The 23,800-nt window shown below is 33.0% G+C and overlaps 1 protein-coding gene across 16 annotated transcripts in view; it reads right to left on the bottom strand.

The window, feature by feature from the left end:
* Nucleotides 1-23,800, bottom strand: part of DMD (dystrophin) — a 2,285,006-nt gene that overhangs the window by 32,582 nt on the left and 2,228,624 nt on the right. For all 16 annotated transcript variants that reach the window (XM_031963631.1, XM_031963630.1, XM_031963635.1 and 13 more), the window contains 3 exons: nucleotides 17,581-17,646; nucleotides 16,328-16,393; nucleotides 10,488-10,646 (listed from right to left, as the gene is read on the bottom strand). In XM_031963631.1, coding sequence (XP_031819491.1) covers nucleotides 10,488-10,646; nucleotides 16,328-16,393; nucleotides 17,581-17,646 — 291 coding nt within the window. The remainder of the gene's footprint in view (nucleotides 1-10,487; nucleotides 10,647-16,327; nucleotides 16,394-17,580; nucleotides 17,647-23,800) is intronic.

Below are 23,800 nucleotides of genomic sequence, written 5' to 3'. Positions count from 1 at the left end.
AATACATCCAATCACATTAAGAATCTAGCAAATGGAAACATAAAGATTGTTTAAAAATCAAAACTTCAGGGAAAAAAATATGAGGGCATAAAGCAAAGACATAAAGTATATGCTTTGGGTATAACAAAACTATTATACTAACAAGTACTGCACTAATGTGAGAAAAGCATGAATTAAGATGCTGGTAAGACTATAATAGTGGGTCATTTACTCAGAGATATTCACTTTGTGGCAAACAAAATGCATTTCTTTAGTATTCATATACACAGAACTTTAAGCTTTTCTTACTTGTCACAAAAGGTTACCATAACAGTTGGTTCCTGCAGCCAGATGTATTTCATTTATTCAAAAAGGCTCCTTTGCTCTAGGTATATAGGACCAATGTGACAAATGAAGCCATAAAATTTCTCACAAATGACCTTTCTGCTCAATGGCATTCTCCCATCCCCCATTATTTAACTGCAAACCTTTGTAAATGAGGACACTCTGATTTAAATGTGGTCTAATAGATTCTGAAAACTTACACCTCCTTTCCCTTAAAAAAAACAATTTACAGGTAAATAGTGTTTTGCAGTTTGCCCACCATTAGGTATACTTTTATGCATAATAGTGATATGGAAATGATTCTGGGAATGTCAAGGTCACACCAGATGAAAATTCTGGCAGCATCTACTTGGGCAGGAAATGTTGGTGTTTATAAGCCCAGCATTACAATATATCTGCCTACCTCTGCTTGATCAGCTGAGCACAATAGGGTTGGTTCACATTACTTGCTTTGGTTAGTCTCTTTCCTCCAATTGCCTCAAAATCTCTTCCCTGAGTCCATGCTCTCTTACATCCTTAAGTGACATTGCCTCCTGAAATTCCAAATCTCTTTTCCCCCAAAATAGGTTCAGTAGACTTTTCCAGCAAAAGGCTCCCAAGCCACACCTAGCACAAGATTCCTATTTCCCAGACTATTCTTTCTCCTCTCATAGAAGCCTTCATCAGTGGAAGCCCCTTTGAGCACCCAAGCAAGGCCTTTTTTCTCATTGTCCTCTACCCTTTTCCTCAACCACTGCCCTGTGGGCTCTTTTCTTTCTGAGATCATAGAGGTTATCTTCCCCTCATTGCTAGCTAATGATTTGACCTGGTCACATTTCTTTCTATCCCTTGCTTTCCTTCTTTCCCTTTCAGGTATTTTCATATGTAAAAATGTAATCCCTCAAAAAATATTGATTCACCTGTAATTAGGGTATTGTCAGGTTCTATCTATAATATCCCATACACACTTATTCACTATTAAGCCACTAGACTTCTGCTTTACCCTTATCTACATTTAGAAAATGTTTTGTGATTGTTCTGCTGTCATACTGTTAATGTTTTTTATTGTTCTATTTAATCATATATGAATTTTTATTGTTTGGAAGTGTTTTGAGAAGCAAATAATCTCTTCAGTTCTGGGTTTTTTCCTAAATATTTTTTCAAATATCTCTTTTATTAAATGTCCTTGTTTCACATGGTTAAATTCAGATTTGCATATATGTCATTCTGGGCTGTAATCTGAGCTTCACTGCTTTTTATATGCTGTTCTTTTCCTCTCTGTGTCTTCTTATGGGAGCAGAATTGTTCAGTTGTTTCAATCATGTGGAACTCTTCATGCCCCTCATTTGGAATTTTCTTGGCAAAGATATTACAGTGGTTTGTTGTTATCTTCTCCAGCTCATTTTACAGATGAGGAAACTGAGGAAAACAGGGGTAAGGGACTGCCCAGGGTCACACAGCTAATAAGTGTCTGAGGCTGTTTCTGCACTCAGGTTATTCTGACTCCAGGCCTGGTGTTCTATCCACTGTTCAGAGTGCCCAAGTGAAGAATATTTTAGTTATTTAAATTTCCTTTTCTTCACATTTCAAAATTCTTCTCCTCATTGTTGCAAGCAAATAAAATGGCACAACTTAAAAATTAAAAATTTAAAAATTCTATTTTCTAGATTGTGATTTGAGGCTTGTCAAAGATTCCAGTTTTTCTATTCTACCCACTGTGCAGGGCAATTCTGCTTTCATAATTTTCATTTCTCTTTTGAACCCCGCAGGAACATGAATTCAATTTTCTTCTCACATTCCACTAAGTCCTTTATCTCAACGACTATTGGATCACTTGTTAACGCAATCTGAAGGCCAAATTTTTTAATGTTATTATTGTTTTCCCTGGTGATTTATCTGCTTATGCTCAAGGTCTCTGAATTATTTTTCTTTCTGAGATCTTTTGTCATTTCAATGTTTTAAAAACTATTCCCCCGGTTTTCTCTTATTCACTTTCTGTCTCCTTTGTCGTTTGTTTTCTCAGGAGCTTGATCTTAAATCTTCCCACATTAGGCAATTCATAGTTCATCAACCTAGATCTTTGCCCCAGATGACTTTTGGGTGGTCCAACTGGACCCAGTTGAATGCTGTGGTCCTCCCTCAGGTGTGATGGAGTACTGCCTCACTCCCTTTTTCTCTCCCTCTCCTCTTCCCTACCTGGGCATTTGAGAATACATGTATATGTGAGCACTTATGCATAGAGATGCACAGAATGTTTTTTTCTGCTTTCTCTGTTTCTTAGTTCCCTGGCTTGGCACTCATAGGTCACAATTTTGCAGCACTGATGCTAAAGGGTTGCACTGGCCACAGTATCTGATAATGCTATCAATTAAGATATGGGGGAATGGTGATTTATATCTGTAGAGGAACTATAATTCTCACACTGATAAAACCATATATCCTTAAAATATCAAAGTATTTAAAGTTTAAAAAAAAAGTATTTAAAGTTTACTAAGAGTCAGTTATTATTGTTATGCCAAACTGTCTATCATTTATATAACACTTCTGGGTTGCAAAATACTTTCTATGCAATCTCATTTGAACACAACTATGAGATCAATGCTATACTATTACCCAGACTTGCAATCTCAGTATCATCCTCAATTCCTTATTCTCTTAACCCTTCCGCCATTCCCATATACACTCAATTAATAATTGAGTCACACCTGTATGATTGCAACAGCTTGTATTACTCTTCCTTTCTCAAGGTTCTCTTTTCTCCAGTCGCTTATCAATTTGATCTTTCTAAAACTGATTTGACCACGTCACTCTCCTATTCAATAAACTTTGGGGTTCTATTACCTCCAGGATCAATTGTAAATCTTCAGTTTGGTTTTTAAAGATTTTCTAACTTTGTTTTTTCCTACCTTTCCATTTTTTTAATACAAAATGTACTACCATGTACTATGCCATTAGTATTTCTCTCTCTGTCTTTCTGTCTGTCTGTCTCTCTCTCTCACAACACGCACACACACACACACACACACACACACACACACACACACCCAGCCCATCACCCAGCTCTGGACCTTTTCCTTGGCTCTCCTCCAGACTCTCTCCTTCCTTGCCTCTGCCTCTTGTTTCTTTCAGTCTTGACTCCTAGTAGAAGCCTTTCCTGGTCCTCTTTAACGTCAGTGCCCTGCCTTTGCTTATTATTCTATTACTATCTTCAGGTTATCTGCATGAATCTTTTTTATTTACATGGTGGTTTGTATACTGTCTTCCCTGTTAGACAATGAGCCACTTGAAAGCAGAACAGTTTGTCTGTATGTGTATGTGTGTGTACCTTTCTTGTATTCCTAGGACTTAGCAAAATGCTTGGTACATAAAAGATGCTTGATAAATATTTAACTTTACCCATGTTACCAAGGTGCTTCATCAAGAACAGAATGCTGGTAAAGGGAATCAGGAAGAGTCAGATTAATATCTCACTTCTAATGTTTAAGCTATGAGTCCTCAGGCCAAATTACCCCAGTTTCTCCATATAAAAACAAGTATAATAATGAACTCACAGGGTTGTTGTGATGCCAAAATGAGATATGTTTAAAGAACTAGGTAAATTTATTATTTTTTTTTAAATGTTATTTTTCTTTCTTTTTTTTAATTTAATAGCCTTTTATTTACAGGATATATACATAGGTAACTTTACAGCATTAACAATTGCCAAACCTCTTGTTCCAATTTTTCACCTCTTACCCCCCCACCCCCTCCCCTAGATGGCAGGATGACCAGTAGATGTTAAATATATTAAAATATAAATTAGATACACAATAAGTATACATGACCAAAACGTTATTTTGCTGTACACAAAGAATCAGACTCTGAAATATTGTACAATTAGCTTGTGAAGGAAATCAAAAATGCAGGTGTGCATAAATATAGGGATTGGGAATTCAATGTAATGGTTTTTAGTCATCTCCCAGAGTTCTTTTTCTGGGCATAGCTGAACTAGGTAAATTTAAACATGATTTATAAATATTAGTTATTATTATTTCCTCAAAGATAACATGTAATCTTATAGAGTAGATGGTATTGAGTCCTATTTTACAAATGAGGAAACTAAAGATAAGAAAGAAAAATAACTTGGTAGTATCAGGGCCAGAACTCCAACCTGGTTTTTATCTCTAGAACATTCTCAACCACAAAATACATCTTTCATGATCTCCATCCAAGGAACTAATAATAATATTATGAGAGATGATATTTACATGGCATTTAATTTTTTTTATAAAATGCTTTATAGGTATTTACTTCTTTTAACTAGACATTAATAAGGCTGGATGACCAGAGACCAGGCTAGAATCCCATGGCACCAGGATGATACTTCTTATGTTTTCTTTTTTGAGATTTCAGACTTTGATCAGAAGAAATTTTCTTTTAGTTTAGTCTTAATTTCCCTTCCCTCAGTCTCTTTCATCTTCATATATACCAGAAACTTTATGATTATTTTCAGAAACTAAATAGCTGGTGTCTAAAGTTAAGAATTCTAAGAAGCTTCAATTTTCCACAAAAGAGGCTGCTTTTAAAAGTATATAATGGTTAATCATTTAACAGTTCAAGAGAATGAAGTGGACAATGTCTGAAAGCAAAATAGTAAAATGAATTCTTTTCTGGGCTAATTTACTATTTTAAACAGTATCACAAAGGAGTTCAAAATGAATAGTAAATTTTAAATTTTCTCAAGTGGCCAGGGAAAGAAAAAGGAAAAAGTATGTGTGGGGTAGGGGAGAAAGCCAAGATTGAGTAGAATGAGCTATTAAATAGATCACTATTACATTAATGGGAAATATACTTGGAATTCTCGTGAACTCTGGTCTCATATAAAAATCTAATGTATTTGCTGTGCATACATTACTGGTACCCGAAAGTTATGGGAATTGGCAGTTTCTTACTAACTGACGAGCAACTTTCTAACAATTTCTAGCAAATTTAATCTAGGAATACAATTAATAGACTATAATGCTTGGCTAGAAAAGAGCAATCTGTTAATAAAAAAAGTATATTAAGTAAGTATCAGAAATACACAGATGATCTTGTTGAATTAAATATAGATAAATACATTCTAATTTCAAACTTCCAAGCAACTAAGCAAATCAAGATTTGGATTACTCATTCTTTTCAAGGCATAAGGAGAAAAAAAAGTAAAGCAACTTGCTAGTCTTGAAGTAGAATTAGAACCCCCATTTGTTTCAGATGAAGGTTGTAGTATCAGTGTCAAGATTTGTTTCTTTAGTTTCCTGGCTTTTTTTTTGCTAAGACTTATGAATAAAAATTAAGGAAGTCACTATGAAATATGTGTGTACATACATTGTATATTAGCATGTATGTGTACATATATACATTCACATATATATATGAACAGAGTAGAATTTGTACATCCTATAGTTAAAAAAAGGCCTGTTATTTGTTAAAAAGAGCAGAAAAAATAATGGACTGTTGGTCTAGCAATCTCCCTAATATTTGACTGTTCTATGTAGTCTCAATCTTGAAGACTGGGCTCTGTATCCATTCTGAAATGGATAACCAAAATCTATAAGATGATCTGAAAACTTCATTATAGCCAATAATGTGAACCAAATTAGCAAGTTTCTAACAATCACTAAAACTAATTAAATTGGATTAACTTCCTTTGTCTGCCATAGTCTACCTTATATTGAAAAGCTCCTAGCAAAAAAGAGACACTCATATTTGGGAGTGTATATTATTTTTCTGCTTGTATGCAATAGCAATGTTCAATATTAATTCAATAAACTCAGAATGTAAAACTATTCAAAATATGAATAGAAGAAATGATGGTTCATATATATCACTTAGAAGCTTATTAATATAATGTTTTAATTAATTAATATAAGCTTCTAGAAGAGTCATAATGTGTAATGGAAGTGTCTTGGAGAGATTGGACATGTATACTGACATTCTGTAATCACATAGGTAGAGGATGGACCTTGGGCTCTCCTCAATGAAGCTGATGAAATGGGCCTATTTATTCTTTTTTTTTTTTTTTTTGCTTTTGCTGAGGCAATTGGGGTTAAATGACTTGTCCAGGATCACACAGCTAGGAAATGTTAACTGTCTGAGGCCAGATTTGAACTCAGGTCCTCCTGACTCCAGGAATGATGCTCCACTGTGCCATCTAGCTGTCCCTTCTTCTTTCTCTAGGCTAATGGGTTAGAAATTCTGATCTTGTGAGTTTTGAATGGTCAGGAGAGCAAGGCTGTGGTGCCTCAAGTTCATGTTCTACAAGCTATCTTAGCTGGCATCAATGTCCCAAGGAGCAAGTGCTGACCTTCCAAATTTAGCCCAGTAGTCACTTAGACAATCATACTCCATTTGGATATGAATTTTGATGAGATCAGTGCTATGCAGAAACTATACTAAATCTGAGCCCAGAGACCAAGGTAAAAGGGTGAGAATGTCACTGAGGAATTAGAAGGAAAAAAAAAGTCTATTTGTTCCTAATCTATTTTTGGTGAAAATATCCCTCTTAAATGGTTTAATGGAACCAGAGTGCTAGTTAGTCACTATTAGCTAACGGTAGGGGACATAGCCAGTAAGACTCAAGCTGAGAACATTAGAAAAAAGGTACCTTAAACTTCTCAGGGGTCCCCGCTTTGAACCCAAAAGGGAGAAAAGAAACTGGATTGACTGGAAAAGAGTGAATAAGAGAGTACTTATTACCCTGAATACTTTTATTATAACTATCTCTATTGGGTAGGCAGTATAAGCATTATCTTAATAGATGTAAAATGAAGCTCAGAGAAATTAAGTAAAGGTCAAAATCTGATTGGATTGGGCCCTTTGCCCAGAGGGTGGATGTATTTCATTGGCAGAAATAGAATGTCCTAGTCTATGAATTTTAGCCTTTGCCCTCAAAGGAATCTTAACAATATATGTGTTTAACTTTCTCTGGTTTACTTATGAGTAGTAATCCAGAAAGCTAACTTGTCTGCTTTCTGTATTTGTGAAAGGATTAAAATCCCCAGATCTACCAGTTACTTCCATTGGGCAGGACACATTGCGTCATCTCTTACAAATGGAGTCCATATCAGGACTCAGGGAGATGGGCAGGAAGACTTAGATATATACCTCCTCAATATCCTTTGTCCACTAAATTTTACTATAAACTGTCATTAAATCCCTTGAATTCTATAAACTGAGCATGGAACTCTGTCTTAGAACTTTCAAAATTAGGAATAGGCAAGCAGAATAACACACTTGCTCAAAGTCACATAGTTATCAAGTTCTGGAACTAAAGTCCAGAATTCTTTTTTCTTTCTATTGTAAAATTTCTTGCCTTTGTAAAATTAGGCATTATAGAGAAAAGGAAACTACATGTAAAAGATCTATTAATTTGTTTTAATCAAGTAAAAAGTTCTATCACTTGAAAGAAACATAACCAACCCATCCCCTAAGATTTTTTTCTGCATTAGTCCCTCTCTGTTAAACACTACTTACCATGACATGTTAATAAAATCATTAAATATGAAGTCAGACAATAGGGGTAATTTATGTCTTAACTTCATTACTTGAACTCAAGTCATCCTATACAAGTCATGTCATATAATTTTTCTAAAACTCAGCTTCCTCATCTAGAAAATGGGCATATCATAGCAGTCTTACTATCTAGTTTACAGGCTTGTTTTGGGAAAAAAAAAGTGCTTTATAAATCTTAAAGTGCTATGCAAATATGGATTTTAACTGAAAATGCTTGGGTAAAAAGGTAAAAAAAAATTATAGAGAAGATTCCCTTTGGTCTCCTTTTTCTTAAATATATATTCTTGAGTTCCAGAAAAATTTATGTGTGAAGGCAGAAAGGTAAATAAAGACTGAGCTAAAAATTATATAGCAAAGAATTAAAGAAAAATTTAAGATCATAGATAAGATCAAAAATTTAGAAATGGAAAAAACCTTAAAAGGTCATCTAGCCCAAATGTGCCATTTTCATAGATGAGGAAATTGAGGCCCTGAGAAACAGACTTGCCTAAAGCCAAATGAATAATTAAATTGGACTTATAAGATTTGAACCCATGCCCTTTAGTGTTCTTTTCACTGAACCATGTCATACTTCTTAAAAATTTAACTTATCATCTGATATGGAATACTGTTTAGTCACATTTCTTAAATGCTTATAAATTTATTCTTATTTGGGTTCATTTCCATATATTTTCCCTCTTAATTTTAAATTATTGTCAAACATTTTCTTCTACTATGGAGTCCATTTCTCACTTAATTTTTTCAATTCTTTATGTTCTTAATATGACAGAATACCTCTTCTTCCCTAATTATAGTAAAAGAAGCATTACTTTTAAATAAAAAAAAAACAGTGTGACTTAAGAAAAAAGCTCTCTATACCATTGGTTCTGAAGCTTTATCATTTAATGGAGGAAAACCTAAGTTCAGAGTTCTGACAGATCATGTTAAAAAGAAAGTATAAAACTAAAGTAACTAGCCAAGCTAAGTTCATGTAAAGGCAGAACAAAGGCAGAACACTAAATCATGATTTTTTTTGTGGCCTTACTAAACTAAAACTATTAAGATGTGGGAGGGAAGCAATCTGTGTGGTAAAGAGAATATCCATCTCAATCAAAATAATGGGTGTTTTAAAGCTTTCTAAAGTTAAATCAATGCCATTTATGTTCCTATCACTTTTTTATATCTGATTTTTAAAATAAGGCTGGTGTCTACCAAGTGCGTTTGTTTAAAAAAAAAATAACCTATTAGCTGTATTTCAATATAAACAATTATCTTTGTCTTCTTCTAAATTTTAGCTTATTCATTTAAAAATTTCATTCAGAGAAGGGGTCCATGACATATACCCACAAAATTGTAACCCTGCTCTATAGCAAAATATTTGGCATGAACATGTACTTAGGATGATTTTTCAGCCAAAACAAATTTCCATAAAAGATGTTTTTCACCAAAAAGGCTGAGAAAGACTAAGAGAAATATAGTTGTGACTACAATCCTAAAAAATGAAAACCTCATTTTTTCATAAATGGGCATTAAGATATCTTGCCTTTTCTTTCTAACAACATCTCTATTTGAGCTGTTTTTCAACTATATTGGAAGTAATCTTTGAAGGCATGTGTTACTTGATGTCTTTTTCTTTCACAGCAAAAGGGGAGAACTACAAAAATGGAATCTTACATACACAGTAAGACACAGTTAATGATACGAGTAATTCTGTTGAATTGTCTACATTAAAAAAGATGAAAAATTTTTATTAGAAGTGATGATTCTTTGGAGAGGTAGAGGGGAAGAATATATTTGGAAATGAATTTAATGAAAATTGAAAATGTATCAATGTACATAAAAATGAAAAAAAAAACAGAAAATTAAGACTATAAAATAGCAAAGAAGTGATAATTTTGAGAAAATATTTCTCTAGGAGGACTGGTTCTGATGGAAGTTGAATCAGATTAGAAATAGGTATATGTAAGCTTGTTTACTTACTAATGACATTTCCCCAAATATACTATATACATATATATATATATATATATATATATATATATATATATATACACATACTATGCTAATTTCATTATTTTAGTCCATTTCTTAGTCATAGTTGTATACCAAATTTTTTACTCTTCTACATTCAAATTCTTTTAACTCTCCAACAATTTTCCCTATTTTACTGGAGGCATCTAAGTGATGAGTGGCCAGAAAAAACCCCCTCCCCAATACCCCAACCAATGAACTATATCTTAGCAAGTATGTTTTATGCATTTGACAATGAAAAATAAAACAAAGTTAAGTGGCTTACAAACACAACGCAATGAACTTAACTATCCCAAATGTATTAGAATTTACAAAGCACTGGTGGAAAAATTCTTACAAACTGCATAACCATAACAGTAAACTTCCTACAGTTCACATTATTCTTAGGTTCTACAAAGTCAAAGTATGAAAATCTCTAAACCATTCAGAGTCCTTTTGATAGCTAAAGCATGACTGTGTAGCTTTATTTATTATGATATATATGACCTTTCTGAAAATACAAAAAAGAAGGGAAACTATGAATGAGATTAACAAGAATTAAAATAAAATAAAACAATTTGACGTATGGAGTCCAAAGTTAGATTTCTGTCTGTGAGTGTAGACGTATTAATGTCAAAGGTAAGACTAGAGAGAGAACTCACCTGTTTTCTTCCTCAAGATCTGCTAGAATTCTCTCTAGCTCCCCTCTTTCCTCACTCTCTAAGGAAATCAAGATCTGGGCAGGACTACGAGGCTGGCTCAGGGGGGACTCCTGGTTCAAACTTTGGCAGTAATGCTGGATTAACAAATGTTCATCATCTCTGGAAAATACAATTGAAAAGGTTTGTTTTTCCCCCATTTTTTTTTGCCCCTATAGCAAATCACTAACACTTTGTAAAGAAGGGTGATTTCTGTGTGTGTGCACTGAAAGAGATAATATCCTATGATTTTTGAAGTATCTCAGCTTCTGCTTTTAAGGATATTTCAAATTGAGTGGAGTTTAAGATACATTTGGTGACAAAACCATGTAAACTCTTAGTTAAGGTGATTAGCTTTGGGCAGTTTGCATGGCCTTAGAACTGGGAAGGATATCTGTTGCTGCTAATGGGATTTTGAATAAGAGGACTAACCCAAAGTTATGGAAACTCCTCTTCCCTCCCAAGTATGGTAGTACTTCAGAACATTTTGAAAAAGTCCAGATTAGTTTAAATAAATCTGCCCTGGTTTTTTTTTTTTTTGTTTATTTTTAGATCTGACCTATAATTCTATCAGTGTAGAGATCTCCAGTAAGTAAACTCTTTACCAATCCTCTGCATTTTTTAATATAAGAAAAGTATCTGGGGCACTGAGAGGTTAAGTAACTTATCCTATGGTTACACACTCAGAATGTGTCATAAGTGAAACTTGAAAGTGCTCTATTTTTTAAATTAACTTAAAAATTAACAAACTCAGGAAAAATATATAAAAAACTCAGGAAAAATATATAACAGAGCAAAACAAATTCCTACATTGGCCATTTGAATACAAGTTTTCTTAAATCCACCATGGAATGTGATCCCTACCATGTCTATTTTCTAAGTGAAGAGTGAAAGTCATCTTTTTTGAGTCCAAATAAAACACCACTTATGCAAGTATATATTTTTTCCTTTTAAAAACTACATTAACTAGAAGGTACCCCAATGTAAATTTATCAATACATTTTTTAGTCCAATTGCTGGGTGGATGTGAAAATAAATGCATGTGGAAAAAAAAGTTTTGCTAATTAATTATAAGGATTCAGGAGATTTCAAAATAGTTTTCAAGAAGTTTTCAAAATAAGTTTTAATCTTATAATTAGATCTTTAAGTGGTTATATTTTAGGAAGCATCTAACTTTTTTCCCTGGAATATAGATACTATTTAATACATAGATAGATATAATTTAATAAATGGATACTGGATCCTCAAGAGTCACTCAACTTTATCTCCAGATGTAAGTAAGTAAGCAAACACTTCATTCTATCTCACTGAGAGGATCAAATCTGATGTTTCAGGCTAGATGCTGTTTAAATATTTTCCTTTCAACTTAATGTCTTAGAGCACTTTTCCTTATCAATTTTCACTTTTTTCATCTTTTGAAGAAAAATTCATATGTTATTTTAAGTAGAGTTAACCATTTCTTTCCACAAAAAAGTTAAGTAATTAGGTTATATTAATATCTCAAGGAAAAAATCCAGAATTTATCAATTTGCTTAATACTTATAAAATGAGTTATAAGCTGAAAAGTTAAAAAGTTTGGTAAAAAGAAGTTATTTGATGTCACTAGTGAATTCAACTATTTCCCTTCCTCAAATTGAGTTAAATTGGTTTACATGTTTAGACAAAGCCTAAGAATTTTTTTAAGGAATTATTTAAGAAAATATGTAATGATTTTTGTGACCCTTAGCTCTTCCCTGTAACAAAGGCTCTTTTATTTAAAACCAATATTCTTCTGATGCTGCTCTATCAAGCATTTAACTATCCAGTGAATTAACTGTGGGTCACCCAAAAGATAATAAAGAATATGTGTTGGGTGTAAAAAAGATACATCATATCATCAATGAAGCATCAAAAATAAAATAAAGAAGAATGGGTTTAAAATCCACATAATGTCAAGAAATCTAGAGTAATGATCTCTAAACTTCCTTGATCATGTACTATCTTTCAGTAAAAAAAAAAATTATAAACATACCTTTAATAATAAAGCACATGAATAAACTACTATACAAATAATTATATGTATTATAAAATCTGCATAAAATATTAACTTTCAAAAATGAAATAAAGGAAAAATAATATTTAATCCTAGAATCAACAAGGAGTCAGGGGAATTTACTGAGCATGGGGGGTAGAAGAGTGACACAACAAGACTTACTCCTTAGGAAGATCAGTTTGGAATCTCTGTTTGCACTGGTATGGGGAGAGATGGTGAAAGTCTAAACTGGGGTGGTAGTTATGGGATTAGAGAAGGGAATAAATAAAATCAGATATGAAGATCTGTAAACTTATTAAATATATGACATGAGGGATGCATGTCAACAAAAGCCTCACACAAGTATGGTGGTATCTTTGGCAGTTAACAAGGAAGGCTGGCAGAGTGGAAGGTTGGGGGGGGGGAAAGATAACATAATGAGATTTTAAGATACAGTTTACGACCCATTCATGCCTATTCTTCCCATGTAACTTTATCGCATTCAAAATGAAAAAGGATGAAAGCAGCATGCTTCACTCACCAGTCCCTGCCCTCCAAAGGGCGACTGCTATAGTCACAAGTTGATTTGGGGAGCAAGGAATATGATGGGAATGGGATATATATTTTCCCCAGTAATATCTGTGTAGTGACTACTGAGAATGTACTAGCAGTGGTTAAGTTATAATTTCTCTGAGAGATTGACATCTGGCTCAGAAGAGGTCAGGTTAGGAGTTTATACAGTAGAAGTAAGGCTAGAATTTTACTAATCTTCCAACTTAGCTGTTATTTGATCACACATAACCCAAGGCATTATTACTCCCTGCCTTTGAGACTACTAATCTGGAGGAAATCCCCAATATAATGAGTGGTTCCATGAAAAAGACTGATTAATAAGAAATGTGGACAAGAATCTCACAGGATGAGAGGGCCAAGATCTACATCTCATTATATTATTTTCCAAACCCACCTCTACACAACCCATAAAGGGAATACCTGTATAGATGAAATCACTAATGCAGCCAAGTATCTAAGTAAGATACCTGTTACTTTAAAAAGTCAAACAACAACAAAAAAAAGTTTTGCTGAAATTACTTATAGATTTCTTAGTTAATTTCATTCTCTTTTGGAATTTAATAATTATCCTAAATAAGTATGTAAATGATCAATAGTTCGACTTTAACTTAGTTTCAATAATTTTGATCACTGACCATTGTCAGCAAACAAGGCCATCTCCAGTTATTCTGATCTATAATCTTGCCACTGGACCCATATGGCTCTGGAGGGGAAAGTGAGGCAGGTGACTCTGCACAGCCCTCCTTTTCTTAAATCCAATTCACTTGAAATGTCATGACAACATCTCCTTGATGTCATGGTCCTCATTGAGAATGAAGGACAAACAACTGTCAAGGACCTAAATTTATTTAAAGTTAATGTTAAACATTTAGGAATTTGGAATATTTCTTTTACCCCCTAATAGCTAGAAATGTCATAAAATCTTAGACTTGGAAGGAACTTCAAATATCTTCAGTAATATGGAAAGACTGCTTTAATTGTTAGGAAGACTGTCCTTAGTGTTTTTTTATGCTTTCCATTGGCCCTAGTTCTGAACTCAGACACCAGAAGAACAAGTGAAGACAACAATAAGTCTATTCTTTTCTAAATCCTATCTCTTCTAACCTAAGATTCTTTAAATCCTTTAACAAATTTTTATATGGTTTCATTTAATTTTCCTTGATACACTTCTCTTAAATTAGATCTAGGTTGTCAATAATGGTCTCAAAATTTAGCACACAGAACTTTTTATAATAATCATACTGTGTTCAAACACAAAGTACAGTTGAATTATCATCTTTCTCTCTGGAAACTTAGTATTCCTAATATTACATTATCTTTTGTTCATTTATTTGTTTACTTTTTTGATTTAATATGAACTACTATCTAGCCACTGACTTATTTGACTGGCATCTCCCCTATTGTATTTGTAACTTTAAACCCAAGTACAGGACTTTAGTTCTACTAAATTTCATTTTATTAGATTTAGTCCTTTGTTTCATCCTGATAAAATCATTTTGTATTTAATTTTCAGCATTCAATATATTATCTTCCCTAGCTTATGTTACCTGACAAATAAGCATATCATGGATTCATTCAAGTCACTGATAAAAATTTTAAACAGAGCAGCTCCATGACTAGAACTCTATAACATAGTGCTAAAAATCTCCCTTTAAGCTTACACTGATTCATTACCCAACACTCTGGTTTGACTAATTCAACCAGTTACAAAGGCACCTAAATGAATGATTTCCAACAAAAAATTTTAAACAGTTAATTCTCAATCATCTACACTAAGCACGTAGTTATAGCCTGAATTTGTTTGAATGGTCTGTGTATTCCCAAAGCATCATGGATGACCCAAACAGCAGATAATGCTAAAGTAATTTTAATTTAGCTCTGTAATACATTAAATGATTCTCTGGCAGTTGATTTTCCTTCTTAATTAGGTTTTGATTAGGACGATATTAAGATTGGTTTATATTCCCTGAGCTGTATGGTGAGAGGAAGCATCCAATAATAAACTTTGTTGAAGCACTGGGAGGGAGAAAGGCCAGATTAAAAAATTTTAAGTGGATAATGCACATGTAGATACAGGTGGAGAAAACTCAGGATCTGGTTTTATATTTGTCTTATTCTTCTGGTATTTTCCCTTATATACTAAATGATTTAAACAATTTTCATGGTTTCAACTAGTATGAAAAAGTTAAAAGTACTTGTCAATCCTTGGATTTTTCCTAGCTATTATTTTGTGTACATTTCCTCTTGAACTAGCTGCTTTATTTTTATGGCAAACAAATATAATGGGTCTGAAAAAGAAAAGCCTGACTTTTTTCATAGCATCTAAAAGTGCTATACATCACTGACATGACCCAACTGAAGACCTCAGTTAATTCTAACTTGCTGCCATTCTATGCTCTTCCTCTTTTCTATGTCAGTCAAAAATCTATTTTTATATAATGACTTTACAGAATTATTTTTTTTCTCTTCCAGACCAAGATCCAGCATACTCTTTTTAGACCACTACTATAACCTTTTTTAGTGCGATTCTCCGAATCTGTTATTATCCCTCTACAACAGTCTTTTGCTGAAGATGCTCTGCATCTTCACTAAAGCAGTCTTTTTACCACTCTAAAATCCCTCCTTGACACTTAGAAGTGTCTTTCCAGGGGAAAACAATTCACCTTTTGTTTTGATGTCTCTCACCAGACTACCTCACTTTCTTCAATTCCTGAGGCTTATAATGTATATGCAAATGTGTATAACTGAATCCTTTTGAACCTCTCAAAGAAAATATTCAATTTGGTTCCACCAAAAAAAAAAAAAAAAAAAAAAAAAAAAAAAAAAAAAAGCTAGATACTTATAAAATTCTAAGGTCTACTGAAATAGTGTCATCTTATATAGATTACAACTTTTTCATTTTTCCATAGTCAGAAAGGCTATAGAGGAATAATTTTACAAGTTGATACAGAATCTCTTAATATATGGATTATTAAAAGAATACTATTTAATGTTATTAAAATGTGCGTCTGTTTGTCCCTGTTGACTGAAGGTAGCAGTTATTGCATGGGTCAGTCCGATGAAAGATGGTTAGGGTTAAAAAGGGAAAGAAAAAAAGTCCATGTGCAAATCCCAGAAAGCAAGAATATGCTTTCCTGATTGATTTCTATACTGTGGTATCGCTCTCTCATAAGCAATTTCATTGTCAGGAACATTTCATAAAAAGAGACAGGATACTTACATGCTCTCATTAGGAGAAATGCTATCATTTAGATAAGATCCATTGCTGTTTTCCATTTCTGCTAGCCTGATGAAAAACGTAAAAGCTCATTAAAACTTATATGACTTACTAGAAACTATTCAAGACGTGTTCTAACATTCCTGAAAACTTAAAAGATAAATCACTCAACGATGAGAAATGAATTTTCCTTATCAAAGGATATAATCAGGATTTGAAATGATTTTAACACTGTCTGATCATTTAGAATTCGAATACATAGCAGAAGCTAACTAGCAGAAAACAGGACTCAAATGGTGAGTTCATTTAATGGATTCACATTTTGTTTTCCCTTTTCCAAAGAATAAGATGAGGGAGTAAAAAATTAGGCCTTCGTTCTTTTAAGAGAGATTCCCAATATATTCCATATAGAAAGAAATCTGGGAAAGATTTCTTAAGACTGGAGACAGGAATCAGGTTTTTTTTCTTGCTTATACAAACATTAAAATATTTTGGCCAGTTGGATTTTTATTAAAAACAGTAAATAATAAATGATAAAAATAATTAAGGGTGGTTCCATATGAAAGATACTATGTGTCAAAAATCTGTCTTTAGCTTCCTGGGAAATGTCAGTCCTTTGCTAAGGATTTTAACCTTTTATTGACTCTCTCCATCTCTAAAAAAATAATGGCTCTTTACAAGAGGGATATGAAGGAAAGGCTAACACTCCCATAGCTTTTGCATGTCTCAGGAAAAAAAAACCTAGTCAATCATAACTGATTAAATGTCCTATCATAGATATCAAAATTAGCTTAAACCTAAGAATGTTGGCCAGCAAAGGGGTTAAGTGAACCACCACTGTCAGTATTATCTTCCTTACCATTTTATTGGAAAATTAAGTCAATATTTTTGTCACTCATGTGATACAGAGTCAGCTGAGGCATCTATTGATGCTTCAAATTCTTAGGAGATTGCTAACTTCATAGTGATATGATTGCCTTTAGGCTTTAAAAATTCTGTTTGAAAAAATAGTTGTTAAAAGCAAAAACAGAATGAAGATACAAAATTTATATGCCCGTATTTGTGCAACTTTGCTCTTTACTTATGGATTTAGTGTCTACAAACATCATGCAGTGGTGGGACATGCAGGTTAAAAAGTAATCTGATTAGCAGAAAAGTTCTGGAAACAAAAATTATTTATAAAAAAGTAATAATCTAGTTTCCTTGGATTAGTTATTTGAATAAAATATTTTCCTGGCATTCAACTGGTCTCATACCTGCTAGCATAATGCTCAATGCGTGAGTGAGTATCATCATGTGAGAGCTGAGGGGACGAGGCAGGCCTATAAGGCAGAAAATGTGATTAGTCACAGACACCATCCATCAAAAGCTCAAAAAACACAAAGTTCTTTATATACATGGCCTTGAATTTACTAATTCAAATTAGTGCTTTACATGACCTATTTTCCTTATGCTCAATGTCCACATTTCTAAAACCCAAGTAATTATTAGGTACATTCCAAAGAATTCTTTCTTTCCTTAGAAGCCACAAAAGAATATGAAGAATATTCTGATAAATACCTATTGTAGCAAATATTAGGATAAATAATATCCCCTTTCAACCAACTTTCCATATCCCATGGTTTCAGCCCTATATATGATTCAAAAATATTTTTTAAAAAACAATTTCTACAAGTGGGTTATATATTTTTCTTTTTTCCTATACTATGTGCTTAATATTTCATTTTTTAGGATCAAGGAATTTTGGCTTCTGGAAAACTAATCTAGCAATCTATGATATTTTGTACTTTTCTATTTTACACTGAGCGTGGATTTCATAGAATCATAGAAGTTTTAGATTAAGGAAGGCACATATAAATATCTATACTTTGTAAAAATCAGGGATAACCAGTCAATTGACATTCAAAGGAATTTTGTTGTTTCCATGTATCCATGCATGTTAGTGGGTGTATAAGAAGTAAGAAAGTAATATACACAGAATTCTTGGTTCTACAATACTTCTTTGAAGCTTTTTTTTTTGACAAGGTCAACACACTTTCAGCTTTCCAAGTCTGACTCAAACAGAAGCCTTGAAGATGAATTTTTTTTAAAGATGCTAATACTTTTGGTTTCAATGGGTAAAAGGAACTTTCTTTAAAAAGTTGATCCCTCTACATGGTAATCAAAAAGTCTACAGCAATATGACTTATAAGAAAAAGCATCCTTAATTTAATAATGTCCAAACTTCATTTCATAAAAAAAGCCCTAAGAAAGAGATCCCATACAATGTATACTTAAACAATTTCTCCTTGTATAAAGACTCACACTAGAATTTCCCTAGGATCAATCTATGATCTCAGGAGAAAAAAAAAATGAACTGAGTCTGGAATATACTTCCCAATGCTGCTTTATAGTCTAGTTCATACCATGTCCTTGAAAAGACCAGTCCTGATTTCCCTCTAGCAGAAGCAATGTCTTCCTCCTATGAATACTTAGTGAATTTTATTTGTACCTCACTTATGGACAGTATCTTTTACTTTGTTAGGAAGGAAGAAAATCCCTCTTCCAAGATAAAATGGCCCCATTAACCTGGACAAATCAAAAATCTTTCAGTTTTCTAACCTAGACATGTCAAACTTGTGACCACAGCCTACATGCAGCTAGCAAAATTCCCAAGTATGCCTTGAATTAGATTAAGATGTAAAAGTGAAATGTTTATTAACATTTATTAACATGTTCATTAACATGTTATTAAACATTTCACTAAATTAAAATATATAACAGAAAACAGATTATGTTAATTTGTAGCTTTCTAAGGCAATATGTGGCTTGCTATTTCTATGTGACTTTGACACCACTGTTCTAGACAAATCTCTGAAGTTTCAGAGAAGGTACAACATATGCATATATAGAGCTCTCCAAATAGGAAAACCATGATTCCTCAGGTCAGTGAAATAACAGGTGTATACCTGCATTGGTGAGGTCACATATCTTATCTCTTCAATTAGATTGTAAAATTATTAAAGACATGAACCTGGTTTTAAGCTTCAGTTCCTTCTCAGAGTGGATGGAGCATCTTCTCTAGCAGATACTCAAAAAAATTTCCTGAACTGAATGAAAATCAAATACTCCTAAATGAAGAGTTATTGTCATAAGCTTTTTACATGTATTCACATAAATATTTGCATATGTATATACATATATATGTATATATACACATATACACACACACACACTTTTCTCTTGATCAAGCCAAAAACACTAATCATGAAACTAATGGCTTCTAAGCCAATTTTCATCATAACCAAACTTTGACATACTAGATTTAACTACAAAGACATTTAAGAAATTTAAAAGACGACCATCTCTACATAAGCTATGGCATTAGAGAACTCCCTGGACTGGAGAATTTAGTGCTTTGGTCCCTGGGTTAAGCTATGATTCCATCTCATTTTCTTCTGGAATGTGTCACTAATATCTATAAACTCAGAGTTATTTTAGAAGGTGAATGAAGGTTATTTGCCTATTTTACTACTTATTTTGCTAAATGATGGAAATAAAAAAAAATCCCTGAAGCCTTTTCAACAGCGTTCTCACCAAAAGTTTTTCAATTCAAGAATACATGAACAATAAAATTCTAGCATGTCTTTTTCCACAGCAGATAATTCTTTAACATTTTTTCCTTATGGATTTATATAGCCTCAATTCCAGAACATGAAGGCTCTGTGCAGCAACACCATATCCAACAAAAAGTCAAGAGGTGATATATCAAGAGCCTAAAGAACAAACACTTAGACAAAAGAAGAAAATGAACAAAGGAGGGGGTGTTGTGTAGGGAGAAAGTTAATTTGAAATTCTGTTAAAAGACTAAAATTGTTTAGCTCAGACATATAACCAGACAAATAAAAAACAATTATCTATTTCTGAAAAAAAAATACAAGTAAAACCTTGTTCCCCTTAAAAAGAAATTTAAGTCTCTTCTGTAATTTGTCCTATTTTCTATTAAGACCTAAGTACATTGCCACAAAAAGACAGATTTTTAGTTTATTTCACCATTATTTGCAATGAACAAATTTTCACCCATTTATATTCCAAGGCATTTCTGTTAACAGTTTAGCTGTCCTGACTATGGACACAGGGAAGTCTGTCAGGTTTAACTTAATAAAAACATAAGAATGAGTTTAATCAGAATGTTACAAAGACTGTGTCAATCCCAAGCAGAGGGTTTGTTACCAAAATGACACTAGTGTGATGAATGTTTTCAGCCATGGCCATTCATGGGGAATACCTATTACAGAGAAAAAGATTTGCAATCTACATGAGTGTAAGGAGTATCCATACTTCTGAAATCTCTTACCACTGAAGAAAGGCTGAAATCAGAACTTAGGAAAATGAGCTGTAGCTAAAGTATTGGAGGTTGGGCATTGTCAAAGGGTCCAAAGGGAATGAGGCTCTAAACTAACTTCTAATGTAAATTTCTGAATTCAGTCTTCCTGAATAAAGAAATACCAAGATCACATAATTTATTTTCATCATAAAAGCTAAGACAAAGAGTTCAAAGGGACCAATCGCCTTTATTTTCCAAATGAGGGAATTGAGGGTTAGTGCAGCCATGTGGCTTGCTCAAAGATATTATCAGGAGTAGGATTTGAACTTGGGTCTTTTGACCCCAAAATCAAGGTTCTTTCTACTGTTACATACTGCCTCATATCAGATTGTATGCTGAACATTCAACTTTGGATTTAGTCTTAATATGAAAACGTCTAGACACAAGTTTCTATAAGGTTCCCAAATCTGGACTTGACAGAGTTAAAATGACATAATATATCATTTACTAATTAAGACCTTAATCAGCCATTTAGAATTCAAACAGCATAGAATATGTTTGTGTAACAACCTCTTAGACCTTAAAGACTTCTGAATATTCTTAACGTTTCACAAGTTTGTAGGCTACAAAATAGTCTACAAATTTGCCTATGAAAGAATCATAATATTTTAAGAGGTCATCATTATTTAATAATATCAATAAGACAGCCAAATCCTTACTTTGAAGAAGTTAATTTCTTCACAATAAAAAAGACATGTTATTTTGTAGTAGGTCAATAAAAATTTTTTGCTTCTCATTATATTTTTACTGAAATAAGCATTTTTTTTGCTTCCCCACACCACTAGGTAAATATTAGCTATTCTAAACTTATAATATTCATCTTCAAATTGTCCTGGTGCTTTTCAAAAATGTTATATATAGTCTAATTTTTTATTAGTTAGAATGGATTCTAACTATACCTGTTTACCAGGATCTAATGAAGTTTAGGCCAGAGTAATTATTTTCTATTTTTAAAGTTTCTATCAAAATATCAGTGAACTGCAGATGCTAGGGAAAATAGTAAAACATCTGATTTGAAGACCTGGAGGAAAGTTGCATTGTATAAGTGAAATCAGACCAGTTTGACAACTTATTGTTTATGAGGGAGACCATTGAATTAAATTCAACAAACATTAAGGTATTGTGTTAGATTCTGGGAATAAGCAAGGTGTTTAACAATCTAATCAACTGGAGGTCAGGAAGGAATGTTACACAGAAGATAACTATTTAAAAAAAAAGAAAGAAAAGCAATGGGTAAGGGTGAAATATGGGCAAGGTTTCTGAGAAATTTTGGAGATCATTTTTAGATGGGAAGGGAACAGAGTACAGGGACCTGAGGTAGATCTCAGAGGAAAGGAGACTTTATTTTAGCCTCTAAAAGTGAGCAGATGAATGAGAGGTGATTGAGTTCATTCCAAGCAGAATTCTCTCCAGCAACAAACAGTCCAGTTTGCCTTTGAGAGTATATAAAGGGGAGTAATAGATAGTAAGGTAGTTTGGAACAAAACTGCAGAATAAACAGAAGTTTATATTCCATTTGCTTCTTACATATCTGGTAAGGAGGAGGAGAAGTATGGCACAGAGACTATTCTAATGATAATATAAAGAATGAACTGAAGTTGAAATAAAACAGGTGGAAAGGCCAATCAAGAAACTTTAACAACTGTGTACATGAGAAATAATGAAGTTCTAAAGACTAAAGGAGGAGAAAAGTAGAGGAAAGACTTAAGGTAATATGTCAAGTACTTGAGCTATGGCAATTGATGGGCAACAATGAAAAAGAAGAGTAAAAAATACCTCCAATGTTGTGAATCTGCATGAATGAGAAATAGTGGAGGTATTTGGAAATACAAGACAGAAGTCTTGGAATGAGGTTGGGGAGTAGAAATAAAGATTTTGCATTCATCTGCATAAAGGTGATAAATGATACATGAAAGAGAAGATTTAAGACACAGAAAGAACTTTGGGGGACATTTAAACACACTTAGGGGACCACTTGAAATTAAGTGGCTGAATACCATAAGTTTTCACAGATATGGCTGTTTTCCATTTATTTTAGGCTAATGAAGAGTTATCTAATATAAAACCATAGTTGATGATTTGCAGCTTATTATCAAAAGAAAATAAGATTCAATTGAAATATATTTAGATCAAAAAACCATGAAGACCCTCATAAAAGGAAATTTCTACTAAAGATTTTTTGAAGGTTGTGTTATGTATCTATTTTAAGCAAATCCTTCAAAGAATGGGCAACCTGAAATGTAAATTGTTTCAGAAAAAAGGTTCTTTTTCCAACATAATATTACTTTGTTACCATTTAAATATCAGCTACCAATTTTACAATAAGTATAGAGGCCAAGCAATATTTTCTGATAAAATAATAAACTATAGTTTGAGTTCTTCTATCTCAATTATTACCTGAAGAGCTAAATTAAATAGCCTGTAGTGCTAAACTTCAATAAGTTGAACACCAATATGAAAGCTTTAATGAAGACTGTACTTCTCAATTACTTAAAACAAATTTACATAACGATAATTGTCTAAGTATACATAAGCTTCAATACGTAGGCGCCTCTCTCACATTGGGGGTGGGGAGAAAGTAATGTCAAAGCTGAGAAACTGAACAGTATATATACACACACATTAAAAATTTTTACCGAATTTTCCAAAATAGTACTCAAAACTAAATTATCTCTATGCCTCATTAAACTACAGTCAACCCAATCAAGTGAATACTAAAATGAATCCAACCAATTCTGAATTACAGAGCTTCTACGAAATATAGCTACTATCCTTTCCAAATTTCTGAAATCTTCAAACTTAAATGATGTAGCTGAGAAATTTATTCTGTAATCAGCAGTCTCTTCCACCTAGCTGAGAGGAAATGTATAACCACATCTTTCAGGAACATAACTAACATGTCCTTAAGCCCTAATTAGGAACCTTAGTGCTTCAGGCAGGATTTCTGCCTGTCTGTCCAATAGGTTGTTAACTATAAAACTCCTTTGTGATTCACCTGTATTGTTGTGGATGAGACGTTCACATTAAAAAAATAATAATCACAATGAAAGAGGGAGATGAAAATATGTCTAAAAATAAATAAATAAAGCAAGGGGATGTAGCAGCAGCAG

The sequence above is a fragment of the Sarcophilus harrisii genome, chromosome 3, assembly GCF_902635505.1.
Source record: "Sarcophilus harrisii chromosome 3, mSarHar1.11, whole genome shotgun sequence".
Classification (NCBI taxonomy): domain Eukaryota; kingdom Metazoa; phylum Chordata; class Mammalia; order Dasyuromorphia; family Dasyuridae; genus Sarcophilus; species Sarcophilus harrisii.
The sequence above is the reverse complement of the archived record's forward strand: the minus strand, read 5'-3'. Positions and strand labels throughout refer to the sequence as shown.